Genomic DNA, 26,189 nt, shown 5'->3' with positions numbered 1-26,189 from the left:
CAAAATGGTTGCATAGCTACAAGGGGAGACCCTGAGACCATAAGGTTGCAACTGGCAGCTGCTAGCAGATATTGTTTTGAAAGCAGCTGATGATGTCCTTGAGTTTGAGACAGTTCAGAAAATTCAGGAGTTGATGCAAAAATGTGTCTGAAACCACATCCACAATGGCCACCCGGCTCCATTGGATACGCCTGAACCACAGTTCTTCCATTTTTATTTTTAAATGATCTTAAATATGTCATCCCCAACAATGGACAACAAGTGAAGAAGGTTGTTTCTCCAACCAGAAAGTTAAGGCCGAGGACACAGAACACGGGTGGCCATACTGGGTTGGCATTAATGCAAGAATGTTAGCTCCCCATTGGGACAGGTGTGGAGCTGGATCTGAGGGGAGGAAGTGCTATCAGATTGGTGGAGGGCAGGGGTATTTCAGGGCGGAATCTATGCTACTTAGGGGGCTGGCGTTGGGGGCAGGATCTATGTTACCTTGAGGAGGCATGTACAGGGCAGGATCTCTGGTACTGGGAGGGAGGGGTCAGGGTCAGAAGGTGATGGGGTGTCCTTGGCTGTTGCTGTGGAGAACTCTGATTGTATCCAAAGCTGGTGAGAGACCACCCGGAGGTCCCAGGGTTCATGAGCAGAGCCTCCTGCCTCACAGCTGCGGGGAAGGTTGACTTAAGTGGACCAGAGATCTTCATTTTCTATAAAGAAATCAGGCTGCGGCAGGTAAGGAACCCTCTTAGCAACATCCCACCACAGGACTGCATTTCTTCTGGGTGCAGATCTGCTCCCCAGTGGGCCTCATCCAGTGAGGCAGCTGAGTGTGTGTTGGTGGTTGATGGGGGGCGGGGATGACTAGATGAAGGCCAGGCAGGTTGGTTCCTGGACCTCTGTGTGCCCTCTCGGTGGAAACGTAAGGCCCTCCAAGACAGAGGTACACAGACTCCTGAATGCCCTCTGCTCCCAGGGAAGAGAAACCAGGGAGTGGGGGAGGGGAGAAAAGCCATTCCTCAGGGACCCTCCGTGACCCTGGGTCATGGACAGCCAGCAGGGACAGGGCCTCAACCTAGGCAGAATTTGATTTTAATATGAACATTTTACATTCACCTTGAAAGGGAGAAGGAGAATTTGCTCCTACTGGGTGCTTTCCGTGTGGCAGTTTCTTTCTACATAACACAACGTTTAATTTAATGTTCCACAAAGACCCGAAGTTGAATTTCAGGAGTGTCCGCCGCGTGCCAGGCGCCCTATTTGTCTGCTTTAGGTAGAACTCATTTGTGATCCTCACGGCCACTTTGAGGTGCATCCTGGATCAGAACCCCAATTTGAGCGCCACCAGGCCCAGGTTGCTTCAGCGAGGCTGTGTGACCTCAGGTTCACCCTTGCCCAGGGGTGAAGCAGCTTGCCCCAGGTCAGAGAGCAGCAAGGGGCACCTGGTCTGGCTGCTGCTTCCTAGGGTAAAACTGAAGGCATGGGAACACCACATCCTGAAACATTCAGGGGTGCAAGAATTCAAGCAAAAAGAAACCTAAGAGGGAAGAGATATGGGAACATATGTATATGTATAACTGATTCACTTTGTTATAAAGCAGAAACTAACACACCATCGTAAAGCAATTATACTCCAATAAAGATGTTAAAAAAAAAAAAACCTAGACACATGAGTCTATCTATATTTGGGGTAAAATGAATTTTTTTCCCTAAGCTGGAAGAATATGTTTCCTCTTGTCTCAAAGAGTCAGCACCTTTTCTCTTTTCTTCTTGCTATTTTGATCCCCTCTTTTAAAGGCCTCTTCTGCCCAGCCCCTCTTAAGCCCCACCCCCATTTCTTCTTCCCTAGTTTAAAACATCATTCCCGGGTTCCCCCTTTTACGCGTCTATTTCCTCACGCCTGCATGCTCTCATCTTTTCCCCTGAGACAGGGAGCCTTCGCTCTAGACCCTTTATTGACCTCCTCTTCTCTAAGTCTCAGGATAACCGCGTAAGGCAGGTGTCAGAGCCCCATCTGAGGGATGAAGATACTGGGGCTCCAGGTCAGGTGGGCAGACCCAGTCGGAGGACATCCGTTCAGTTCTCTGTGGGCACATACAAGCAGTTTGGGGCACCTGAGATGACAGAGGTATCCCCTCCCTGCCCCCTGGGCCTCCGCTTGGAAAGGAGCCATCGGGCAAAGGTGAGAAGTTCAGCCCCGCCCCTCCCCCTCTCTCCCCGCCTTCTTGTGTAGTCTTCAGACAAAATGTTACACTGTTCCACTGCCTGCACCCTCATTGGCTGGCCACCGCGCGTCCCCATTGGCTGTGAGCCTGGAGACACACTGCGATTGGTCCCTGCACCAGTGCCGAGGTGCAGGGTCTGTCTGGCCCGGGTGGAGACACGGTCACCACTCTGGTTGGCTCGCGAGGCTGGTGACCGCTGCCACCGCTGTCAAGCCTTCTGGCAACCCGCGTGTTCCGGGAGTGGGGACGTCGTGTGCCTGGGTGCCCATCTGCCTCCGAGGGTGAGAGTCGACTCAACGCTGTGGAGGGTAGGGGCTGACCGTCTCACCTCGCCGGCCGGCTGGCTCCTCCATAAAGGTGCACTTGTCCTTGTGGGTGTTTATGTACATGCAGTTGATTCAAGACCCTGGATCCAAACAGGTGAACATTTAGGTCTGGGTCCAGACTTTAATAGGAGCGTTTGTACATGTCATCTTGACACCCTACATATTTCTGAGACTGATTTTGTATTTTCTTTTTACATGATCTATTAAGCATAGGGAGCCAAAGGAAGCTGCTGGTGGGTTGCAAAACATTATCCAGTATCTTGTATGCGTTTGCTTAGGGTTTGCTAATGAGACTGGATCACACTCATATGTTTTGCAGACTGATGCTTAAAAATGGTTGAGGGCTTTCCTGGTGGCGCAGTGGTTGAGAGTCTGCTTGCCGATGCAGGGGACACGGGTTCGTGCACCGGTCCGGGAAGATCCTGCATGCCGCGGAGCGGCTGGGCCCGTGAGCCATGGCCGCTGAGCCTGCGCGTCCGGAGCCTGTGCTCCGCAACGGGAGAGGCCACAACAGTGAGAGGCCCGCGTACCGCAAAAAAAAAATGATTGAAAGTTACTCTGAACCTTGGAGAGGGTGAAGTCATAGTTTTTGAAAGTTCAGCCTAGGGAGTTTTTTAAAATGTCAGCCCTAAATGGGTACTAAGTGGTGTTTTAATTGGAAAGTCTTTGGTAGTGAAAGTATACTTTGCTTTAGACATGAGAGGTGATAAAAATTATGGCATGATAGTATGAACCTTCACAAAATGCCTTTTTAGAAGAATGCATCAATGAAGCTGTCTTCTAACTTTGTGAGACTGAAGGTTACGCTTGGCAGGCTGATCTAATGAACAGAATTGAGCACAGTAAAAAGTTTTTAGAAAGGAAAAGATATCAGAGTTATGGCCATTCTGAAATGCCTAATATTATTTTTGGCCCCAGTTTCCCTCAGAATGAATGGGCTTTGCATAAAGTGCCCAGTAAACATTTGTTTACGGAGCTGCAGTCCCCAGAATTCCTTCACATGCAGCTTCCCATGCTGTTGTATGCTCCTTCGTCCACTTCTGTTGGAAAATGAGCGGCTTGTGCTACTTGCCCTTGTTCCGGATAGTCACAGAATTGTGACAATGACCTTCCAGGGGTGGAAAGTTTAAACTATAATCTAGTTGAGGACTTTTTCACCTCCTTTATCCAGATAAAGAAATTAAGATTTCAGGTTTCTTGGCTCATAAATAGTCACATTGCTGGTTAACAAAGAGTTACAACCCAGGTCTTGAGCCAATCTATAATCCATCCTGCCTTTTCCCACACTGGTTCATCTCATTGGCCGGGTACCATCTCTGGGAGCATCCCTGCATCATCCTACCCACCGTGGATTTGTAGGACTAGCTTCCTTCCACCAACTATCCCTGTACTGAGTTCCCCCAATTCTTATACCTTTCAGATGCCCGGAAATTCACACTCACCCTCCAAACATGCCCCGTTTCCTGAGCCAGAATAGGATCCCCAGGTTCTTGCCCCTGTATAATCCCTCCCCACCTGTCTCACATGGCAATGGGCCAGGATCACCTTCAAAGGCTTTTTCTTTTTCAGCTTCTCAAATATGTGCTTCTCACTGTGAACCTTGTCAAGAGCTGAATTCGTGAGATTGTAAGTGCTTAAGATCCAGAGAGGTCTTTTGGGTCAGGGTTGAACTCGCTATTATTTCCTGCCCCCAATGTTTTCTCTTAATGCTATCCTGTGTTATTCCTATTCTGATGCACCCCAGGAAGGACACTTTAGATGCTGGATACATGGATCCTGATGAAGGATCGTACCGATTTGTTGGCAAAACAAGATTGAAATGAGAAATTTGTGTGGACTGGGGCTGAAAAACCTCTCAGAGAAATTGGGACTTAAACTGGGAACTGAAGGACAAGCTGACTCTAGAGAGGTAGAAACTGGGGGCAGGGCGGCATTCTCGGTAGGAGGAAAGAGAATGGGCCACAGAATAGGGGTTGGTGGGCAGGGCAGTAACGTCTACTGCTGGGGACAGTTTCCTTAACACACTTTGTATCTGTGTAGGACCTTTAGGAGAAAAGGTTTGTTCTGTTTTGAAATAAAAGATCGCTTATTGATCTCATTTTTACCGTTAATTCCCCCATTCCTAGCAAAAGAGCCAAGCTTGCAAGAAGGCGGAGGAGGGTCCTGCCCTCCCCTCCCGCATCCAAGAACATGACTTCTGTGGTACTTGTCCTGGGCGAGCACCCCTTCACACAGATCACAGATGCAGATGGGACAGATCCAACTGTATTATTGTAACAAGAGGCTCTGTCTGAAAAGTATCCACCTAAGCTCCTGCTGGGTCCACAGTGCAAGTCAATAAAGATAACTTGGAAAGAATGGCTTTGGGGGATCATAGCAAATCATCCCTAGTGGAGAGCACGATGGAGCATCTAGGAATAGGATATTTAAAATTGCACAAGGTCTGATGAAGGTTAACATCTTGATTAGATCCTTGGCTTGATTCCCCACTGAAAGCAGAATGGAAGGATCATCTCCCATCTTTTACTGCAGTGTTCCCATCTCCCAGCTCCTGACCTGGGGCGCCCGAGACAGGCAGGCTGAGATGGAGGCCACAGCACCCGGCAGCTGGGCAGATGCTCTGGTGCCATCCTCACCCCAGCGGCAGGCAGAGAAGGCTGCCCTCAGAGGCAGCAAGTAATGGGAGTGTCTGCTGGCTATGGGAGAGGCAGAGGGCTGCAGCCTTATTCAGTGACTCAACAGTCCCCATAGCCATCCAGATATTTCCTGAGGAATGTGTTTGGGTAGAAGCCTGGGAGGAAACCCAAATTATCAGCATGGGCACTGGGAGAACTCCAGACTCCCCACAAGCCCAAAGGCCTTTGGTATTCTTGTTCCTAGACTACTAGAGAATTTGAGATGCTGGGAGGATCCTGGTATTTTTTCCTCCATTTGTCCACCTAAATTCCCTGGTGTCCATGCACATGCATTTCTCTTTAATTTAAACAGGTAAAGAAGATCTATGTTCTTTGGTTCAAAAGTTTCTTGTTTTTCTGTAGGTAGTTCAAAACCTTCACTGTTTTACTTTGCTCCCTATTAAAGATTTGTTGATGTCTGGAAATAGGAGACTATAAAAGTGTGGCCTCTGATGTAACCTAGCCCTCGGGCTGGATGGGCCTTTGTGATTCTGTGGCTGTCCTCCCCACACCGATGGCATAACTCCTGGGAATGAATGTTACAGGAGCTGAAAGGGACCAGCGCAGGCAACAAAAATGGCACCTACTTACCATCTTCCCACCACTGTCCTGAGAAGCACACCAAGGCAAAGTGGACACCCTAGTGAAGACCACATTGGTGACAGGAGACTTGCTGTCTGACCTAAAAGATGTTTTAAAATCCCACATTACTTCATTGGGTTCGTGGTCTCTGTGGCCAGTTCTCCCCCTAGAACTTAGTGAGAAAGCTTTCTTCCACCTCCTTCCCTGATATTCCCTCTTCGAAGGAGATGTTGCTCCCAGCTGCTGTCAGCTGAGGTGCTTTGAGAGAGGGGCTGCTTGTCTGTGCCCCAGTCGTGGCTCAACCGGGAAAGCATCAGAATCGTCTGGGCAGCACGTCACCTACACAGACGCCTGGGCCACCCCAGGAGATGCACATCCAGTGTTTCTGAGGCAGGGCCTGGGCGTGTGTATTTTCATCGGTCTCGCCAGGTGGCTGACATACATCAAAACCGACCCAGGTCACGCATTGTCTCTGCCCAGCAGAACTGTGCTCAGGGGAGAGTGGGCCCCGCGGAGAACTCCCATCATAATTCACTCAAACCCCAGTGCTGAGTACCTCCTGCGAGTATAGAGGGGATGACAATGCAGCCCCCTGTTCAAATTGCTGGCAGAGCCATCCATGGCTCAATCTTTTATTAAAATCGTTACATTATCAGCCTTAGAACCGCCTCTCTTAGAGAAGGGCTCCTGATTTGTAAAGTTAGATGTGACCAAGGACAACATAATGATCATTTTCAGAACCCACTGGAAGCAGTTCAAGGCAAACCAGCTTCCACTTCTCTGCCATCATGTACCTTTTTGCTTTCACATGTAGAAGAGTGCGTTCTCTTCTTTTTTAGGTACAGTATACATGCGGAAAAGTTCACGAATCTAAAGAATACACCTTGATGGATTTTTTTCACATACTACATAAACCTGTGTAACTACTTCCCAACTCAAAGAGGGGTGCCTTCTCACAGTAGGAAAGACCTCAAAGGGTGGGACACATACTTGTTCCACCTCTGACAGACTGTAAAGAATGCGATCTCAGGGTACGGCTTGCTCTCCTTGGCCACTGTGGTCAATTAACAAGTGTCTGGTGAGTACCTGCAAGGTCCTGGAGACTTCCTGGTGTAAAGCAGCTGTGCCCTTCAGCTGTAAGTCAGATATGAGCACCTTGTGTTTTAGGAGTCGAGCTTCAATAACAGATTTTGTATCATCTGTTATTTATTGTGTATCTGTCATCGATTAGACTCATTGGTTTGGGACCTTTTACTTGGGAGTTGTTTCCCTTTCTTTCTGCTTCAATCCACTTTCCTTTTTCTTTAATGTTGTATCTTTATTATTTAGGGCCAAACAAAGCCTGGTACGTTGCAGCTTCTCATGGAGACCTCTGGAGAAGACAATAACCCCAGCGGCAGAGCAATGCCCTGGTCCCTGGCACAGCTGCAGAAGGTCGAGCCGCGGGTGGCCCGCAGACGCCTGTCCCAGGCCCGCCACCGAGCCACCCTGGCAGGGCTCTTCAACAGCCTCAGGAAGACCGTTTACTCCCACTCTGATCTCACAGCCTCAAAGGTACGGGGACCTTAGGGTAGGGAGGAAAAGGTCCCACGCATGGAGGGACTGTGGAGCCGAGATGGGGACTGGCCTGGAGCTCCCGCCCCCGAGGGCTGCGGCCTGGCTGGGTCAGCGGTCAGCTGCGGACCCCTCATGGCACTGTCTGCTGCTGCATGTGGATAAAGCCTGAGAGCCGGGCCTTACCTACCTGCTGCAGACAAGCCTGGCCTTGGAGGGGAAGTGACGGCCCGAGAGGCCCGGTGAGCCAGTGACTGCAATGCCCATCCCTCTCATGGGCAGTGGTGAGCCTCTAGCAGCTGCCCAGACCCTATGTCCTCAGCCGAAGCACACACACATACCCCAAAGCACACCACCCAGTACATGCCCATGTGTGCCTCTCAGTTTTCATGCATCAACCAGGTCTTTCCCTAGGCGACAGGGCTCTCCAGGTAGGCATTTATCTTTTCCTGATCTTAATTTTGCCTTTCTTCTTATGCAGCTTTTTCATTGCTGATCAGTGCCTCTGGTGGAGCACAGAAGGTTCGGGTGGGTTAGGGTGGTGGTGGGAGAATGGAGTGGGTATCACTGCAGGAAGCATTTAGGAGGTCTCCGACAGGGGAGAGGTCCCCGACAGCCTCAAGTCCCCCCACCCTCTCTTAAAAGAGGGGAAAAAAAAAAAAAGAGGAGGGAACTGGACTCCAGACAGGACCTGTCAGCTGGTTGGTGGCAGATCCAGGAGGAGGCCTGGTTTCGGGCTCCAGACCTGGCCTTCTTTCCCCGTCCATCTCTCTGGACCAGACCGATGCCCTGCAACTGCTTCCAGACAACAGGTTTCCCTCTGGGCTGGTGCTTTCAGCAGAGCTGCACTTATGGAGAGGGACCATTTGACGGGTGAGAGCATCCTGCCTCCGGAGCTGGCACCGGAGCCTTGCTGAGGGCAGGCACACAGAAGAGCCCCTCAGTGGGCACAGGGCCAGGGCCTCTGTGGAAATTACAGGAAGGCGCCCAGAGCGCCCTCGTGCAGGGCTCCAACTGGGGCTGGAAGAATATCAACAGAGGTCCCACGTGCTCCTCTGGAAGGCTCTGAGTTGTAGCGGGAGAGGTATGGGGAGGGCTACTCCCTGGCTGAGCCAGGCGCAGGGGCTCGGGACTCAGGTGAGGGTGGGGAGAGAGTCCACATCTGGGCCTCTCAGCAAAGAGCTTGTCCAGCACAGCTCTGCTCTGTGTCCCCTGGGTGACGAAAACCCCAAAGTCCCTGTCATTGGCCAGTGAAGACGTGTGCACAGACTGCAGCACAGCTGAAGAAAGAACAGGTACCCAGGGCTGGCAGTAAGGAGTGGAAGTGAATCTAGAGGAAAACCCTTTGCAGCCCCTAAAACTCACACCTCACGACGTGGTGGTAGAGAGCCTGGATGTTAACTGGCCTCGGTGCACGTGAGGCAGGTTACTCGCTAAGCTTCAGTTAACACACCTGTTAAACAGGGACAACAGTCATGGCTTCCTGAGGCCTGCTGTGGAGTTCTGCAGTATAGTAGCATGAAAAACATAGCATGGTCATATGTGGTTTAGAATGTTAGTATCACTTAGGAGTATCACTTAGGAAAGTGAGGCTCCAGAAAGTTAGACAGTTTGCCTGGAATGGCACAGCCAGAGGGCGGTCTGGAAATCAGATGTTTTCTGTCCTCTCCTTCTTTCTCTTTCGTGCTGGAGGAACAACCCTCAATTTTGCATTTGTAATGTCCACGGAGAAAGGATTTGTTCTACAGGAGTGAGATGCACGTATGCGTGGTAGCAAGGTGTTACTAGTTGTCTGTGGCTGCCAAAACAAAATACCACACACCAGGTGGCTTAAAACAACAGAAATGTATTGTCTCAGAGGTCTGGCCTCTAGAAGTCCAAAATCAAGGTGTCCACGGGGCCGTGCTCCCTCTGACGGTTCTAGGGGAGGAGACTTCCTTGCCTCTCTGGCTTCTGGCATTTGCTGGCAATCCTTGGCGTTCCCTGGCTTACAGAGCCATCCCTCCAGTTACATGGCCGTCTTCTCCCTGTGTCTTCATATTGTCTTCCCTGTGTGTGTGTGTCTGTCTCTGCATTCAAATTTCTCCTTTTTATAAGGACACCGGTCATACTGGATTAGGGCCCACCCTAATGACCTCTTTCTAACTTGATTACCTCTAGAAAGACCCTACTTCCAAATAAGGTCACACTCACAAGTCTGGGGGTTAGGACTTCAATATATCTTTTTTAGGGGAACACAATTCAACCCAGACAAAGGTCCTAAGAAAATCAGCCTGCCAAAACCATTCTAGAAACAGAATTTCAATGAATTGCACCTGGCTTACCTGGCTCTGTGCTGGTCCCGTTGACGTAGTGAGACTGCGAGGTGAGCGTGGGGTGGCCCGGCTGTGCGGACACAGGTGACCAGCCTGGACCAGAGGACTAGAAAGTCCTCGCCTCACCCTGAGAACAAGCCTGAGGTTCACGCCACCTGTCAGCCCCTCGTGTCCGAAGAGGGGACAGAGTCCTTGCTGACCCAACGGTATAATCCTGAAGCCGGGGTGGGACAGGGGCAGCAGATGGTGTAAGACAGCAGGTGGCCCCTGCTCTAAAGGAGATCCTGTAGCCCACTGTGTTCTCCTGTCACTGTCTTTTGGGTCTTCAGAGTGCTGTGCTTTGAGGTTCCTCAAGTCTTCTTGTGCACCAGCCAGGGCAGTGGGAGTCTAGAATGGCAGCCCCTGGGCTGTGGGCCCCTGGCTGGTGTGGCATCCTCTCCCACCACCTCCCCATTTCCTTTCTTTCCGCAGCTCCCTGAGCGAGGCCTGCGTCCCCCAGCGCTTCAGAGTCCATGCATACTCTGGGGCTCAGCTGAGCTCAGCTGCCCGGAAGCCCGGCTCCATGGAGCCCTCCAGTTAGATGGGTCCCTCCTCCCGCTGCCGTGCGTTCCCACAGCCCTTTGCGGTGCTTACTGAATTCTAGCGCTTGTTACACGCGGTTGTTATGTGTTTTGTACGTTTAGTGGTTGTTTCCACGCTCATCTTCCCTGTTAGAATGTCAGCGGCCTGAAAGCAGGGCTGTCCTGTTTACTCTGTGTCCCCGGGCTAAGCACACAGCTTTGCCCTCATACATTCCTGATGAAGGCGTGGGACTCCTGACAGGCATCGGGTGTCTGCATAATAAACAACATTTAGCGTTTCTCACTTTTGAATAATCTTGCGGTTACCATTTTGACTGTAGTAATATTACATACAGTACAAAAGGAAGGAAGGGAGGGAGGGAGGGAGTGAGGGCAGAAATGCTTGTGATTCTACTCTTGCAGACTAGGAAATTCAGAGTTCAAGTTGACAGAGCACTTGATAAATGTTTAGATCAACTAGATTGTACGCATTTAGCAAACAAACAATATTAGCACGTTTAATGTTAACCTGCCGGTCCGCACACTGGGACAAGCGAGCAGAAGTTAATTGGCCTTCGTGCCGCCTGGAGCTCTGACCATCAGGCCACCTGTGCCGTCACCGTCCACGCCGACTTCATGTAGCGTATACAGTAGTGTGCGACCCTAGCTGTCTGCTGAGCTCAGCTTAATTGTTTCCAGATACTTTGATATTTCTGTGAGAACCGTTTCCAGAATACAAAGTAAATGTCATGCCTTCTGTGGATCAGAACAAACTTCCTACCTTTTCTGTCGACAGCGTCAAGGACTGGGGCTTTGCCCCCGAGGGAGGGTGGCTTCAGGCCAGGAAAGGGGCTCCTGTGTCCGCAAAACCTTCTCTGTGGTGGGAGCCTGGCTTTTCCGCACTGTCTGTCTCTGTCCTCAGTGGCAGGTTTTGAATAAGGCGAAGAATCATATTCAGGAACTGGAACAATCCTTGGATACTCTGCTGAAGCTGAAAGGTGAGAGATCCCTTCCTGCCACCCCTCTACCTCCCAGGGAAGGGCTGGCTTGTTTTTCTATTGAAAACAAGGAGATTGGGTTAAGCCAAGTGAACATATATTTATTGAGAGCCTACTGTGTGCCAGGCACTGCACCTGGGCCAGGGGTACGGTGAGACCCATGCCCCTGTCCTCAGGGAGCTTAGCGTCTGGCAGGACAGACAGATGTCAGCGGGCTGTGTGAGCATGATGAGCTCCTTCCTAGGTGCTGTTGAAGGGTGCCTGACCTCCTCAGGTCAGAGAGGCCAGAGAAGTGGACTGGGGCCTGTCCAACTCAAAAGCAAAGGGCAGAAGCTGTCTCCCTTCCTTGCACTCAGGCTGGGAGACATGGCTGGCTGGGAATTTGGGTTTCATAAGCTAGTGAAAGCCGAATTCTGAAAGGGAAACTTTCCATGTCTTGACTGAGAAAGTCCAGTTCAAGAAACTCCTCCCCTGTTCTAGTGCTCTCCCCACACAACTAAAAGGAGATGTGGAACTGGGCTCTTGACTCCCTAACACTGAACCTGGGTGGGCTCAGCGACCACCCATGGTCCACCCAGGCCAGAAAGGCAGGAGAGACTGGACAAAGTCCCAACTATCCTGTGTGACCCTTGACTTCAACTTCCCTCATAGAATCCTTCAACCTGGAGGATGGGAATGTAAACAGCTTAGAGGAGGTCAAGGAAGAATATGCCAGCATGTACTCTAGAAATCCCAGGTAAGACACCCAAGCACTGGAGACCTAGAATCTGCTGTTCTACCACCACAGTGCTGCTACAGCTCCACAGCCCACCTTTCCCCTCCAGAACACAGAACCGAGGAAGAGGTGCTGCTTACCTGTTTAGAACAGTCTTGTGCTGGAGAGATTTCTTTTCTGTTTTATTCGAATCACATGCATTGGATTTTTTCCCGATTATGAAAATCCTACTTATTAACAGAAAATGTCAAAAAGACAGAAATGCCCAAAAAAGAAAATTAAAATACATATTATCTCACCACTCAAAGAAAATCAATGTTAATCTTAATGAATATCCTAGTTTTTTTCATTTTGCACATTATTTTGTAGAGAAATGAGATCATAGTATTCATATCGTGTTATAGCTTTTAAAGAAACTCACCTAATGGCTTTATTGAGGATATATATGAAAATCCAAATCTCTGCCTACTTTCCAAGCTTCGTAGGAACCTGAGAAAAACCAAACTGAACTTCAGAGAGGAAAGGAAAAGTAGTACACTCAGGTGTCACAGATGCTGAAAGGGGAACCTCCTTTATAATGTCACAGTCAGACAAGAGAGGCTGATACGAACAATGTCTTTCTCGTACTTTTATGATCTCATTTTGAACATTTAACTCTCGCACTTTTTGATGTGTACTTTGTAGACTTAGTCTTTGCTGTGCTCTCAAAGGATGACCCAGGCCCTGTACCACCATCCTGCACAGCTGCTTCGAGAGCGGCCTGGACTTTAGGGACAATGGCTGGGCCCTCATCACCTCTGGTGGCCCCAGGGCGTGCCCAGCACAGTGTACATTCAGGCTGGCCTCTCAGGAGGCACAGGAGTACGTGTATAAACAATTTTACTCACTCTGAAAAGGGGACCGCGAACTGCTTACTGTCAGAACCTCCTGAGAGCCTGCCGAGGTGGAGTGATGCTGTTTCCTCTTTTTTCGGTGGGGTTACTACTGATGAATTTTATTTTCTTCTCTGTGCTTTTCTGTATTTTCCCATTTTTTAAAACAATAAATGTGTATTATTATATCCTAAGGGAAATAATCAGGGGAAAATGATAGATTATTAAATTAAATTCACATTGTAGACAACATGAGAATACAGAAAAGTATTAGAAGGACACGATCACCTATAATCACACTCTGCACTGCTTTGGTCGTCGGGGGGCGGAAGCAAGAGTGGGGTGCGTGTGTGTGTGTGTGTGTGTGTGTTGAGTGTACGTGGCAGGGTGTTTGTGGCCACGTTTTACAAATCAGACTAGCCCCACCTGGAAATCAGCCTGGGAGATGATCTCAGTGAGGCAGATGTTAGCTACTGATCCCACCACATTTATTACATAAGCCATCCTCTCCTTCCTGATTTAACATACGACCACTATCACATACTAAAATCTTATTAATACTTGTATCACTTATCCACATGAGGATGACTAAATTTCTTTCAGAATCATATTAATTAGGGAGGATTTTTTCACTAGAATTATTATAAGCCTACAATAATTAAAACTGTGGTACCAGCAGAGGAATAGATTAATTACATTTTATAATTATTATATTTTAATTAATTAATTAAATTATGAGTGAACTTAAGTGCCTTTGTTCAGGATCATTTGTATTTCCTTTCCTGGGAGCTTTTTTTAACCTATTCTTTGCCCATTTTCCTGTTGGGTTGGTGGTCTTTTTCTTATTTAGTGGTAGAAGGGCTTTATGCATCATAAGAAATTAGCCCTCTTTCTAGTATATGGATTCCAAACAATTGTACCTTGGTTGGTTGTTTTCCTATTTTGGTTTCAATGTTTCTGTTTTTCCTTTTGTCCATGCAAAAATGAAGTCTAATCTGTCCATCTATAATGGCACCTGATGTTGGGTGAATAGAAAGACTTCCTCCACTCTGAGATTAGAGAGAGAGAAAAAGGGGTTGAGACTTCTCCTATGTTTTCTTCTGGCACACTTGCTTTTTAACTCAATCTGATACCTTGGGGATTATTCCTATCAGTATAAAGAGATTCTGGGTACAAGTCCTGGTTTTCCAAATTGTGTCATGTTATTTCAGTCTCAAAACTGTCTTCTGAAGAGCAGAATTAAAAACTTTATGAAGCCCAACTTATTCATTTTTTTCTTTTCTAGATGGAGTTTTAGTTTAAACCGAAGTATTTAACCATGGGTTTTTGTGCTATTGTAAATGGTACTTTTTAAAATTTCAATTTCCAATTATTCATTGCTAGTATATAGAAATACTATTGGTTTTTGTATACTGACCTTATATTCTGCAACCTTGCTTCCTTAGTTCTGGTCACATATTTGTAGATTCTTTGGGGTCTTCTACATAGATAATCACATTGTCTGCAAATAAAGACAGTTTTATTTCTTCTTTCCAATCTGTACACCGTTTATTTCTTTGGTTCACCTTACTGGACAGGCTCTAATCTCCAGCACAATTTTGAATAGAAGTGGTAAGAGAGGACATCCTTGTCTTATTCCTGATCTTAGCAGAGAAACAGTCTTTTACTGTTAAATATGATGTTAGCTGTAGGTTTTTTGTAGATGCCTTTTATTAGGCTGAGGAAATTCCCTTCTATTCCTAGTTTGCTGAGAGTTTTCATCATGAATGGATGTTGAATTTTGCCAACGCTTTTCTGCACCTATTGAGATGATCATATAGGTTTTTTTTTCTTTAGTCTATATATGCTAAAACTGTGTCAAGAATTTCAGTCTTGATGTTCATGAGGGATTACCTTGTTTCCATTTCCTCCCCAGTCTGATATTAAATACAGTTCATCAGAAAGGTTCCAACAGCTGGCGCCCAATCGAGGCAGTCGGGAAGGAGGTTGAGGAGGAAGAAGAGGAGGAGGACGACGACGAGGAAGACGACGAGGCAGAGGAGGAGAAGGCAGAGGAGAAAAACGCAGAGCTCTTCAACTCCTCAGTCACCTTGCTGCCAGACCTCTTGGAATTTGAACGGTGTGAAGAGCTGGGCCTCTGTGGGGAGGGGGACAGGTGCTCCACCTGGGGCGTCCTGCAGGCCCCGAGTCATGGAAGCTCCAGGATTTCCACGTGGCGGGGGCTCAGGGATGAGGTTGGCAGAGGAGCCAGAGAAATAGTCCTTAAGCCACATCTGCATAGCACGTGAACTGTGTTTCCTTAGACTGACTTTATTTGGGGTGACTTTGGGGGGCCTGTGGGTGGGATATGAGAGCTAAAGCCATCCCCACTGCTGCACACACACCACAGGTCTGCTTCAGCAGCCTTACTAATTAATCTTGGAGTAAGAAAGGCAGTGGATGGATGGCTCAGATTCCCCCTGTCCCTCACCGCTCCTCCACAAACCTGAGGCCCTCCACATCCATGTGGAAGGGGCGGGCCCAGTAGAAGGAGGCTCGCTCCACAGCTTCCAAATTAAAACGAGGTCATATCATATCTGCACACATCTGGGCTCTAAACTTGAAGCAGTTTTCCCCTGGGGGGAGAGCTGAGCCTGCCCTGCCTCCCGTCCTCTCTTTTGTCCGGCAGAGAGCTTCACAGGGGGCACTGGGAGGACTTGGGGAGGGACCCCCAAAGCACAAAGCTAAGTCGCCTATGGCCCCCCAGATAGCTTCTACTCTGCATGCAAGTGTTAGGGCAGGCCGCAGCCAGTGAGGCTGAGTCCCTGGTGAAGCACAGCGCGGGCAAGGCCTGTGTGCTGTGCTCGCTTCCCCTCTCCCCGCCACCACGGGATCCCGAGGAGCCGGCCTGGGCGGGACCCCGGGCCACCGGCTTCAGGTCCGGGAGTTGCTGACCTTTCTGTTGCAGGTACCTCAACTTTTACAAGCAGACGGTGGACCTTCTGACTGAGAACGGGATCGTCTCCTCGCAGGAGGTGACCCTCCCCATCATGTCTGCGGCCATCTCCCACCTGTGGCAGACCCTCTCCGAGGAGAGGAAGGCCAGCCTCCAGCACGCCTGGGCGCAGAAGCACAGTGGCCTCCTGGGCTTCGCGGGGGCCTGTCAGGAGCCGGCCTGTGCCGAGGGCAGCGTGAAGGACAGCGGAGTGGAAAGCCAGGGGGCCAGCTGCTCGCTCGTCTCCACCCCTGAGGAGGTGAGCGGACCGACGGGTGGGGTGGAGGGTGGGCATCACCTTTGCCTGGAGATGCCAGGGAGGTGCCCGGGTCAGACAGTAACTTGGAGGTGCTGTTTGGATTCTGGCGCGCGCGGTAAGTTTCTGATTTTCCCGACATTATATACGCAACCACAGAACCACAGTTATTTTTCCCCTGCTACTTTCCTGGCCTTTCCATGGGGATTACAGAAAAGAAGGTTTAGAAGGTTGTACGCACTAGGATTCTTTCGGCTTCAAGTTACTCGCTATTTAAACCAAGAGGAAATGTACTCGGCACACCCAGGGAGGGCCCGAGGCAGGAGGACTTCCGCTTCGTCTCCCTGCGTCGTCGCCGCCGACTGGGCTCTTCCCGTCTGCCAGCTCTGCCTCGTCTCAAGGCCGGCATCTCACCTTCCTTCCCCACCCCACTTCCCCCACCCCATGTGGTGACTGTGGAACGGCAGCTGGTAGCAATCAAGTTGTTATTCCTTTTCTACACCAGGTAGGAGAAAACATTCCCTGCTCCTCTTTCTTAAGGGTCAAGGAAGAACTTTCCCAGAAATTTGCACCATACCTCTCCTGCCCTCTCATTGGCCGGAATTAGCCAGATTGCCAGATTACTGAGCCAATGAGTAATCGAGATAGGATCAATCAGGCCCAATCCCTGAGAGCAGGTCAGCTCCCACCCCAAAGAGCGTAGCGGAACGCAGAGGAGGCAACCACGCCTCTGCCGTAAATGTGCTTCTCCGCGTTCAAGCAGCAAGAACAGCCATGGTGAGCCACGCAGAGCGCGTTGGGTGGCGTTAGGTTAGCGGTCAGCTCAGCGCTGAGCTCAAACTGGGCCCCTCAGCTGCTCTTCCAGAATTAGGACAGCCTCAGAAGGCTGCTGCTACCACATGCGGCTGCATCTGCCCTCCCTTGTCTAACGGGGAGGGCAGTTCTTTGCTCTCCGCGCCTGTCTAGTGCTTTGCGGGACATTTAGCTTCCATGGACCCCACCCCTGCTTTGCCCTGACTTTCCAAATACTCCTCCGCGGGTGGTCCCTTGGAGGGGACGTCCAGTGTCTCTCTGGGGAGTCTTAGAGCCAGAGAACCTCCTCCAAGTGCCTCTGATGCTGGGGGTCAGCCCTGGAGGCCCGATTCTCTGGGAGGTTTCCCAGCCACCAGGGCCCAGGCCTGGAGAGCAGTGGTCACCTTGTCCAGTCTTTCCAGTTCACAGACAAGGCCTAGCATGTGTCAGGACTTGTCCAGGGCACATAGTTCCTGCTTCAAGCATTGTATCCTTCATCACAGAGTTTTTCAAGTCTCTGCCCTTTGGTCACCTGTTTATGCTCTACCCTCCGTGATCTCCCCTGATGCTTCTCAAGTGGAGTTTAGTTAAAAGGCAGGTGCCTGGAGACTTCCCTGGTGGTCCAGAAGCTAAGACTCTGTGCTCCCAAGGCAGCGGGCCCGGGTTCTATCCCTGGTCAGGGAAGTAGATCCCACATGCCTCAACTAAAGATCCCAGGGCTTCCGTGGTGGCGCAGTGGTTGAGAGTCCGCCTGCCGATGCAGGGGACACGGGTTCATGTCCCGGTCCGGGAAGATCCCACATGCCGCTTAGCGGCTGGGCCCGTGAGCCATGGCCGCTGAGCCTGCGCGTCCAGAGCCTGTGCTCCGCAACGGGAGAGGCCACAACAGTGACAGGCCCGCGTACCGCAAAATAAATAACTAAATAAAATAAAATAAAGAATAGTATCGATAGCATAGGCTTAAAAAAAACAAAAAATCCCACATGCCTCAACTAAGACCCAAGGCAGCCAAATGAATAAATCTTAAAAAAAAAAAAAAAAAAGGTGCCTGGCTAGTACCCCAGACCCACTGAATCCGAGTCCCCAAGGGGGTGGCTCAGAATCTCATTTTGAACAAGCACCCCAGGTGACTGATGACTGCGGGTGTTAGTCGAGGGAATTCGCAGGGCAGATGTGCCACAGTCAACCGCTACCACCCATGCCCCGTCCCCACCCCCCATTCGCCACTCCACTGGACTATGGTTTCTGATCTATCCACGAATGTTGGGTCCACCATGAGAGGATGTGAGCTCTCCTCCATAATGGCCAAAGCAGGGCCAACCAGCCCCAAAAGACCTCAACCCAAGGCAAGCATCAGCCAGGATAGATGTCTTTGTAGCCTCAAAGTGCCTGGCCCTGGGGTCCCACAACAAAGAAGGCAAAAGAAAACGTATGTCAAATGCTTGAAAATTCTGTCAAACTGTAAGCTGACTGCACACGTGTTTGCAGCACAAACCTTTCCTCAAGGAGGAGCAGACCCAGAGAGAAAACTTCAGAATCCAATGTCTCCAAATCACGGAAGCAGCTTGTCTGGGCTTTTTCAGGAAGGGCTAAGGGCTCACATTCTTCTGGTGTTGAGGGAAGCTGGCAGCAGAGTCTCTTAGCCATGCCCAGAGCAGGGCTCTGCCTGCAATGCCGTGCCCAGGCTTGGGCCAGGCCAGGGCTGAGTGACAAGGTGAGTGGAACAGATGACAGTTATAGGGTAGGTACAGAGCCAGTTACTCCTGCTGTGGCTTCTAAATGAGTTGCAGTGAAACCTCTGCAGCTCCTGGTCCACCTGAGAGGTTCTGCTGTGGAACAGTTGCGTTTGGGGCCAACCCCTGGACTCGGGATCAGGTGGACAGGGCCCCTCACTTCTGAAAGGTGCGGCCCCGTAAGTGTGCTGGGTGCCCCAGAAGGACCTCAGAGCCTGGCCATGCTGCCCCCAAGAGCTGGCTTGTGAGAGGGGTTTGCACAGGTGAGGATGGTATGTGGCCTGTGATTGTGATGGGCTGATTGATTTGAGGGAAGGAATTTAGGTCCTGCGTCCCTGCCTCAGGCCTGCTGGGGAGGAACACGGAGACAATGGGCTTCTGTGCTGATGGACACAGGAGCCCAGGCCTTTCAGTGACCCCTTCCCAAATCCTCTTTGAAGTGACCAAAGGGATATCAAAAAGAAGGACACCAGAAAATGTCCAGAAAGCCAGGAGTACAATTCACAATTCCAGAGTCCCAGGGAATTCAGTTCCGGGAAAGTGAATTGTAAGACATGAAGTGGGGAACTTCCCTGGCAGTCCAGTGGTTAAGACTTTGCCTTCCAATGCAGTGGGTCGGATTCAATCCCTGGTTGGGGAACTAAGATCCCACATGCCCTGACACCAAAAAACCAAAACATAAAACAGAAGCAATATTGTAACAAATTCAATAAAGACTTTAAAAATGATCCACATCAAAGAAAAAAAAAGCTTAAAAAAAAAAAGACACGAAGGGCAGACAGAAGGCCCCCAGACAAAGAGCAATGTGTCCCCAGGTAAGAGGGGAGGAGACCCTGGGGAACCTGCTAGAACCTGCCAACTAGGATCAGAGAATGCCCTCTTGACTCCCATATAGAAGGGGTAAAAAGCACAGCTAGTTAAAATTTTCATATAAGAGTGTCCATGCGATACTTGGGACATTTGTATGCCAAAAAATTATTCATTCTTTATGTACAATTCAAATTTAACCAAGCATATCCTGTATATTCACTAAATCCTGCAATGCTAAGTGTATATCATGTTCCCATGGAATATTTAATATTTGTCAACAAATTTTTAAAAAGCAGAACTGAGAACTTTCTAAATAGCAAGATTCCAAAATAGGAAATCTATGCTATAATATGCCCTGGGAAATGACTGGAGGAAACAGATCAGTATGTCAACAATGGACATCTCTGGGTGGGACTGTTTCTCAGTGATTTTAACTTTGTTTCTATTTTCCACAATTTCCAAGATGAACCTGTGTTTCGTTTACAAAGCACATAGTATTCAATGATAGCTAGCGTATTTGAGCCATTATTCTGTGCCAGGTGCTTCCCATACATCATTTAATTCTTGCAGCATCCCTATGGGTAGGCACTGTTGTGATTCCCTTTGGGATCTGGGAAATTAAGTCACAGCTTAGTGAGTGGCAGGGCTGGGAGTCGGCTTTCCTGCAGCTTAACCCCAGAGCCCCCTTAACCTCTGTCCAGCTGCCCTGGCATGAAACCGCTAGATTGTGGATCCTGGGCTCAGACAGTCTCTGCCCCTTGGGAGGAGTAGATGAGCCCTTTCCAGTGTAAACTGAGGCTCACCTCTGGCTGTTGCATCTCGCACCTGAGCTCCTGCTTTCTTTAAAATGAGACCATGGTCCCCGGTGCTTCCCCGTCTCTCAGCCACCTCTGGGGTCGGGAGTTTGTTCTGGGTGGGCAAGAACTTAATACTCATCCTCTGGAAAGGTCACCAAGCAGAGAGCCAGGATTTGGGCCTCAGCTTTAACATGCACCCATTTGGGGCTGAGGGGTAGAGAGGCTTTCTACGCATCTCTCCCCCAGCCGCCCAGAGCAAACGTCAAAGTGTAGGGGTATTTCTGACACATGAAGTTTTGTGCTTCCTTTCAGATCCTTTTGGAAGATGCCTTTGATGTGGCAAGTTTCCTGGACAAAAGTGAGGTTCCAAGTACATCTAGCTCCAGGTGAGGAAGGGGGTGTGAGACTGTGTGTGTATATGAGTGTGTAAGTGTGTGTGTGCCTGGGCACCCCTGTTGGGGTGTTTACGAGCCTCTCATCGTGGCCCAGGGCTGAGACACACCAGGTTATCAACTCCAGGTGGCTTGTGCTGCACTGTTCCCCGGGGTGAGGTGGCCATGGGCAGGTTACAGCAGTCGGTCTGGTCCAGGAGGTGGGCGGGGGGGGCTCTGGGCCACAGAGAGCCGGGGCCAACGTGGAAACAGGCCCGGTGCCCTGGGCTCTGAGTCGCACAAGGGGAGAAGCTGCTTTTCACAGTGCTGATGGGAAGGATGTAGAAGGAGGGGAGGAGGGGATGGCTGACGCCCTGAAGTGAGAAGAGCATCTGGGGAGATGTTAAAACAAGAAGGAGCTTGTTTTAAAAAAAGAAAACAGGTGTGTTTTCTCAGAAAGAAAGTTTAGGATGGAAATTCCCTTGCTACTTTGAAAAGCTGTGGTCTTACAGCCTGAAGGCACAGGCCCTTTGCATAGCTGGCTAAAAAGAAGCAAGAAAATTTAGTTTTTCTGCCTTGGGAGTGAGGCTGACGTTCATGTCCTCGTGATCCCAAAGAACATGTCCATTCTCCCGGAGGCCTGTGGCTATGGCCTGGAGCCCTGGCCGCCTGCTGGCAGGTCAGGGGACAGCATTTGCTCCTCTGCTCCCACCCCACCGCCCCCAGCCCAGCCAGACTTGCCCAAAATCTCAAAGCACTTTTCCCTGGTGACTCAGGCTCTTCCCAGCTGTGTGTGGAGTCTGATTTGGCTGAAACTGGCTGGAGACAGACGCTCCTGTTTCTGAGCTGGGCTTGGGCTGTGAAGACGATTTTGTTGAAAAGTGGGCAAAGTGTACTTGGAACTCCCCACTCTACTGATGGAACAAAAACCAATTAAAAAATTTTTTTTTCTATTTTCCCTAGAAAAGGCAGGGGTTGCTGCCAGGGGTTCTCACGCTGACTGTGAGACCTCACTCCAACAGGAAGTCAGCTGTCCAGGCCTGATTTCACGGTCCTGTTGGCAGGCTTCTCCCCTTGTCCCAGGAAGCAGCAGGAAAGGAATCTGCAAAGCAGCCTGCCCTCTGCGCCAGGCCCGTGTTCTGTGTTAGACCTCCTGAGCGGAGGCATCTCAAGGGGCTGATGTTGATCGTGCCCTGAGCCCCCTGAGCCTGGGCAACCACCGGTGGGAGCAGAACCGTATGGCGTTGCTGTACGAGCATGACTCTGGGAGGAGAGGAAATCTCGCTCCTTGTTCCACAGGCCACAGCTCAGAACACTAAGCTAGGCACGCGGGCCTGCCTCCCTGTAGTTTCACTTTCCCAGCACGTTCCAGACACGATGTTGGAACTGGGGCCATGCAAACCTTCCATGGAGGGCTCGGCTGCGTGCTTCAAAGTGCTTGGCTCCCACTGTAATCCAAATATTTTAGTGGGTACAAACAGAGGTAAAACGTTAGGATTCTAAAGGTTTGCTGTTTCTTCCTCCTTTCTGCTGTCAGTTCCGTGCTGGCTGTCTGCAACCCACAAAATCCCGAGGAGAAGTTTCAGCTCTACCTGCAGATCGTCAATTTTTTTAAAGGCCTTTGCTGTGTTAACACTCAGTTCAAACAGGTAGGACGGAGCAGAGTGAGGTCTTGGCTCACTTCCCCTCGGAGGGTGGGAAGGGCTCTGGAGGGAGACCCGGCTACAGCCCCCCCAGTTCACACCCTGGCGGGGGGACGTTCTTCCACGGGTGGTTGACTTCAGCCTAATGCATCCTGTGAAACGGAGGATGTCTGGGGAAATGGAGGGGAGAGACAGAGGGATGCTCTTCAGGGCAGACCTGAGCCTGGGAGTCCCTTGATGCCGGGACCAGACCTCAGGGGCCTGGCCCTTCGCAGGCATTCCTACGTGTTGTGTGACTCCTTGATACCTTTCTAAGAGGCCGGGCCGTTTCATCGTCTTCGGAGACCCCGGGGTAGTATTTGCTGCCAGCTTTTGAAGGATATTAATTTCTGCTTCCAAAAAGCTGACTGTGCAGCCCACGGGGACATGCACTGTGGGGGGTCTTGGTTAGAAGGTCCATTCCTGGGAGCTTCCACGGGGGGAGAGGGTTACGCCTGAGCTGCCAAGGGGACAGGCCCTTTCAGGTTCATAGCCATTGATGATCTCACGAATTTAGCAAAACTATAGCTGTTCATTAAAAAGGTAAGTGATAGGGATGAAAATGTCTCAAATAATTCGGACAGCTTTTCCATGGGGCCCTCTTCCCGCTAACCCTTCATTTCCCTCTGCCAAGACCACTTTGAATCTCCACTTGGAGCCAGGGCCCTTCCCTGCGCTTTGCTCTCCACCTCCCAACCCTTGGCCACCGGCTCTGACCACTGTGTCCTTTTCTCTCGACACAGTGAAGTCAGTTCACTTTACCAAGGCCTTGAGAATGGATCGATGGGACAGTCTTTGCTTCCCCTGCTTCCTTTCTCTACACATGGCAGGAAAGAAAGAACAGGCAGGGCTGGAGCACCCATGGAAAGCAGAGGTACTCAGACTTGAATCGCCTTGGGAGCTCATTGGAAATGCAGACTCCTGATGTCCCCACACCCAGGATTCCCATCCAGTGTTGCGAGATGCAGCCCCAGAAATCTGTATATTGAACAGGCTGTTCAAGAGTGCCCTCGTGCAGGAGGCCTCAGGCTTTGGTAGATGGTTTGTAAAGAGGGCAACTGCATTCTCTTCCCCGTTTGTCCCCCGCTATCAGCTTCATGGGAGGTGGTTGGATGAAACTTAATTAGTACCTGTATTGGTTTCCTAGGACTGACGTCACAAATTACCACAAACTTGGTGGCTTAAAACAACAAAAATCTATTCTCTCATAGCTCTGGAGGCCAGAAGGCCAAATCAAGGTGTTGGCAGGGCCATGCTCTCTCTGAAAGCTCTAGGGAAGAATTCTTCCTTGCCTTCTCCTAGCTCCTGGTGGCTCCCAGCAATCCTCAGCATCCCTTGACTTGTAGCTGCATCACTGCAGTCACTGCCTCTGTCTTCACATGGCCTTCTGCTGTGTATCTCTCCGTCCCTCTCATCTTGTAAGGACACCAGCCATTTGGGTTGAGGGCACACCCTGAATCCAGATGATTTCGGCTTGACATCCTTAACTAATCTTACATCTGCACAGACTCTATTTCCCAGTAGGTTTCAGGAGGATATGAATTAGAGGGAACACCACTCAACACATGTCAGCACCCAATTCCAGCAAACACCTCTCACAGACTAGTGCTTTCACAAATCTGCAGCTTAAAAATGCCTCATCACCGTTTTCAGAGGCTTAAGGAAGTAGAACACTTGGAATGACATTCAAGCACTCTGTGTGACAGAGACTCCAGCGTGTGGTTCCCTCCCAGGACACTTGGCCTCCGGGCAACCACTATGCACCGACTCCCACTTTTCTCAACCTTTGCCGCATCCTCACCCTGAACAACGGGTCTGGGTGATTTTCCTTCTACCAGCTGTTCCCCCTCTTGGATCCCCTGGCTCTCGTGCGCCCCTCCCCCATCAGTAGAGCACAGCAGGTGGGGACCGTTCTCCAGAGCTGGAGAGGCTTCATTTGCAGTCACCCCCAATCTGGCCGTCACCCTGGGGACCAGGTCCCATGTTTATAAGATAGTTGGCTGGATTAGGGGTGCTTCCCGGGGCCCAAGGGGATCAACCCCTAACCATCAGGGCTAACAAATTACAGGGCTGATTTTCTGCTGGGGTGCGGAGAGGTAGGAAGAACATAAACCCAGGAATGTACGGTTAGGGGAAGAGGTAATGGGGAGTCAGAGAGGTTGGCTGGGGTCATTGTTAAGGGACTGAGAAACCCTTGCTAAACAGACATAGCGCTGTTTCTTTTAAAAAATTATCTCCGAACAGCTAACCCATGAACATGGTTTAAAGTTCGAAAGTTACCAAAAGATATACAAAGAAAACGTAGTCTTTTCGCCTACCACTGTCCCTTGCTTACTATCGCATTCCCTTCCCTGAAGGCAATTACCATGCCCAGTTTCTGTACAGCCATCCAAAGGTATTCTCCAGATATTTATGTAATCTTTCAAACACAAATGGTAGCCTACTATACACATTGCTCTGTACCTTGCCCTTTTAAAACAGTTTATCCTACGGATAGAGAGGGATCTCATTCCTTTTTTTTTTTTTTTTAAATAGCTGGTGGGTGCATAATGGTGTAATTCACCATCCTCTGTTGAGGGCATTTGGATAAAGCTTTAAGACTGCCCCCGTCTCTCTTACGGCATCCCAGAAATCTCCAGGAGAGGAAAGAAGTCAGTTCTGTTGAATCCAGGAGAAGCCATTCTGGAGATGACAGAGTATTGAGTGGAGTGAAATAGAAATGGACTCCCTGCCCCCCATTGCTTTTAACTTCCTGGCTGGAAGCTGGAGAAGAAGATACCACTGAAGAGACGTGGGGGAGAGACAGAGGGAGGGGGGCACGTCTGAGATGATGGGGCCTTCTCCTCTGCCTGAGGCCCAGAGCCCTTAAATAAAGTTGAATCCTTTTCTACCTGTGTTTTGCAGGAACCAGACCTTCCCTTCGACGATGAGACAGTAATGTTGAGGTGCACGGAGACGTTTGACGATGAAGATCTGTGATGCAGTGGGAGCAGGAGGGGTGAAGGAGGGCGGGCAGTCTCCAAGTTTGAATGCTCACAGCCCAGGTTGCCCCTGCCTCAGCCTTGCAGGACGTTTTGGAATGGGCTGTCCTGAAAGCATTTTGATGGTTGTAGTTTCTGATTATTATAAAGTATTTAAGAGGAGTGTGGCCCCGTGTCAGTCTTTCAGGGTTGTTTGGTATGAGGTGCTGGCCTGCTGCAGGGCACACACCTGCTCCCACTGTGCTCCTATTCAGGGGGTACCGGATGCACCTGAGGCCCAGGCCACGAGCCTTTCAAGAACAGGACAGGCAGGATCTGTCCCATGACACCAGGTACTTGCAGCACTCAGGGCATTGTTTTGATGGGTTGTAGAGAGTTCTGGAGCCCACCACACATCCGGCATGTTCTAGGAGCCCAGGAACAGTGTTGACCTCAACCCTGTGCTCCAGGACATCAAGGTAGAATCAGCTACATCTGCTTTTTCTGATAATAAAGACTCCTGAACGGAGTCCAAGCCAGATCCCACAGTGTTCTGAGTGCTTTCTGGTGAGGCCCCTGGGCAAAGAGTGCATAAATGTCCCTGGGCCTGTACACTGGGTGTGATGGTTAATTTTGTATGTCAACGTGGCTAGGCCATGGTACCCAGGTATTTGGTCAAACATTATTCCAGGTGTTTCTATGAAGGTATTTTTTTAGAAGAGATTAACATTTAAATCGGTAGAGCTTGAGTAAAGCAGATTACCCTCCATAGTGTGGGTGGGCCTCATTCAATCAGTTGAAGGACTGAATAGACCAAAAGATTGACCTCCCCCAGGAAGAGGGAATTCTGCCAGTGACTGCCTTCAGACTCCAGCTGTAACTCTTCCCAGCCTGCTGGTCTACCCTGCAGACTTTGGACTTGCCAGCCTCCACAATCACATGAATCCATTCCTTAAGTCAATCTCTCTCCCTGCCCTGCCCTCCCACCACCCCCATATATG

At 50.0% G+C, this 26,189-nt stretch overlaps 1 protein-coding gene across 1 annotated transcript; it reads left to right on the top strand.

The window, feature by feature from the left end:
- Window positions 1-619: 619 nt before the first annotated feature.
- Window positions 620-25,376, top strand: STRA8 (stimulated by retinoic acid 8). The gene is made up of 9 exons (XM_024737981.1): window positions 620-726; window positions 7,129-7,353; window positions 11,151-11,226; window positions 11,878-11,962; window positions 14,729-14,932; window positions 15,761-16,046; window positions 20,488-20,561; window positions 22,084-22,195; window positions 25,133-25,376. The coding sequence occupies exons 1-9, from the start codon at window positions 634-636 to the stop codon at window positions 25,205-25,207; spliced, it is 1,230 nt and encodes a 409-aa protein (XP_024593749.1). The 5' UTR covers window positions 620-633; the 3' UTR covers window positions 25,208-25,376.
- The last annotated feature ends 813 nt before the right edge of the window (window positions 25,377-26,189 follow it).

This window comes from Neophocaena asiaeorientalis, unplaced genomic scaffold (assembly GCF_003031525.2).
Source record: "Neophocaena asiaeorientalis asiaeorientalis breed wild unplaced genomic scaffold, Neophocaena_asiaeorientalis_V1.1 scaffold364, whole genome shotgun sequence".
In the NCBI taxonomy this organism is placed as follows: domain Eukaryota; kingdom Metazoa; phylum Chordata; class Mammalia; order Artiodactyla; family Phocoenidae; genus Neophocaena; species Neophocaena asiaeorientalis.
Note: the sequence above shows the minus strand (reverse complement) of the source record. Positions and strands in the feature narration are given on the sequence as shown.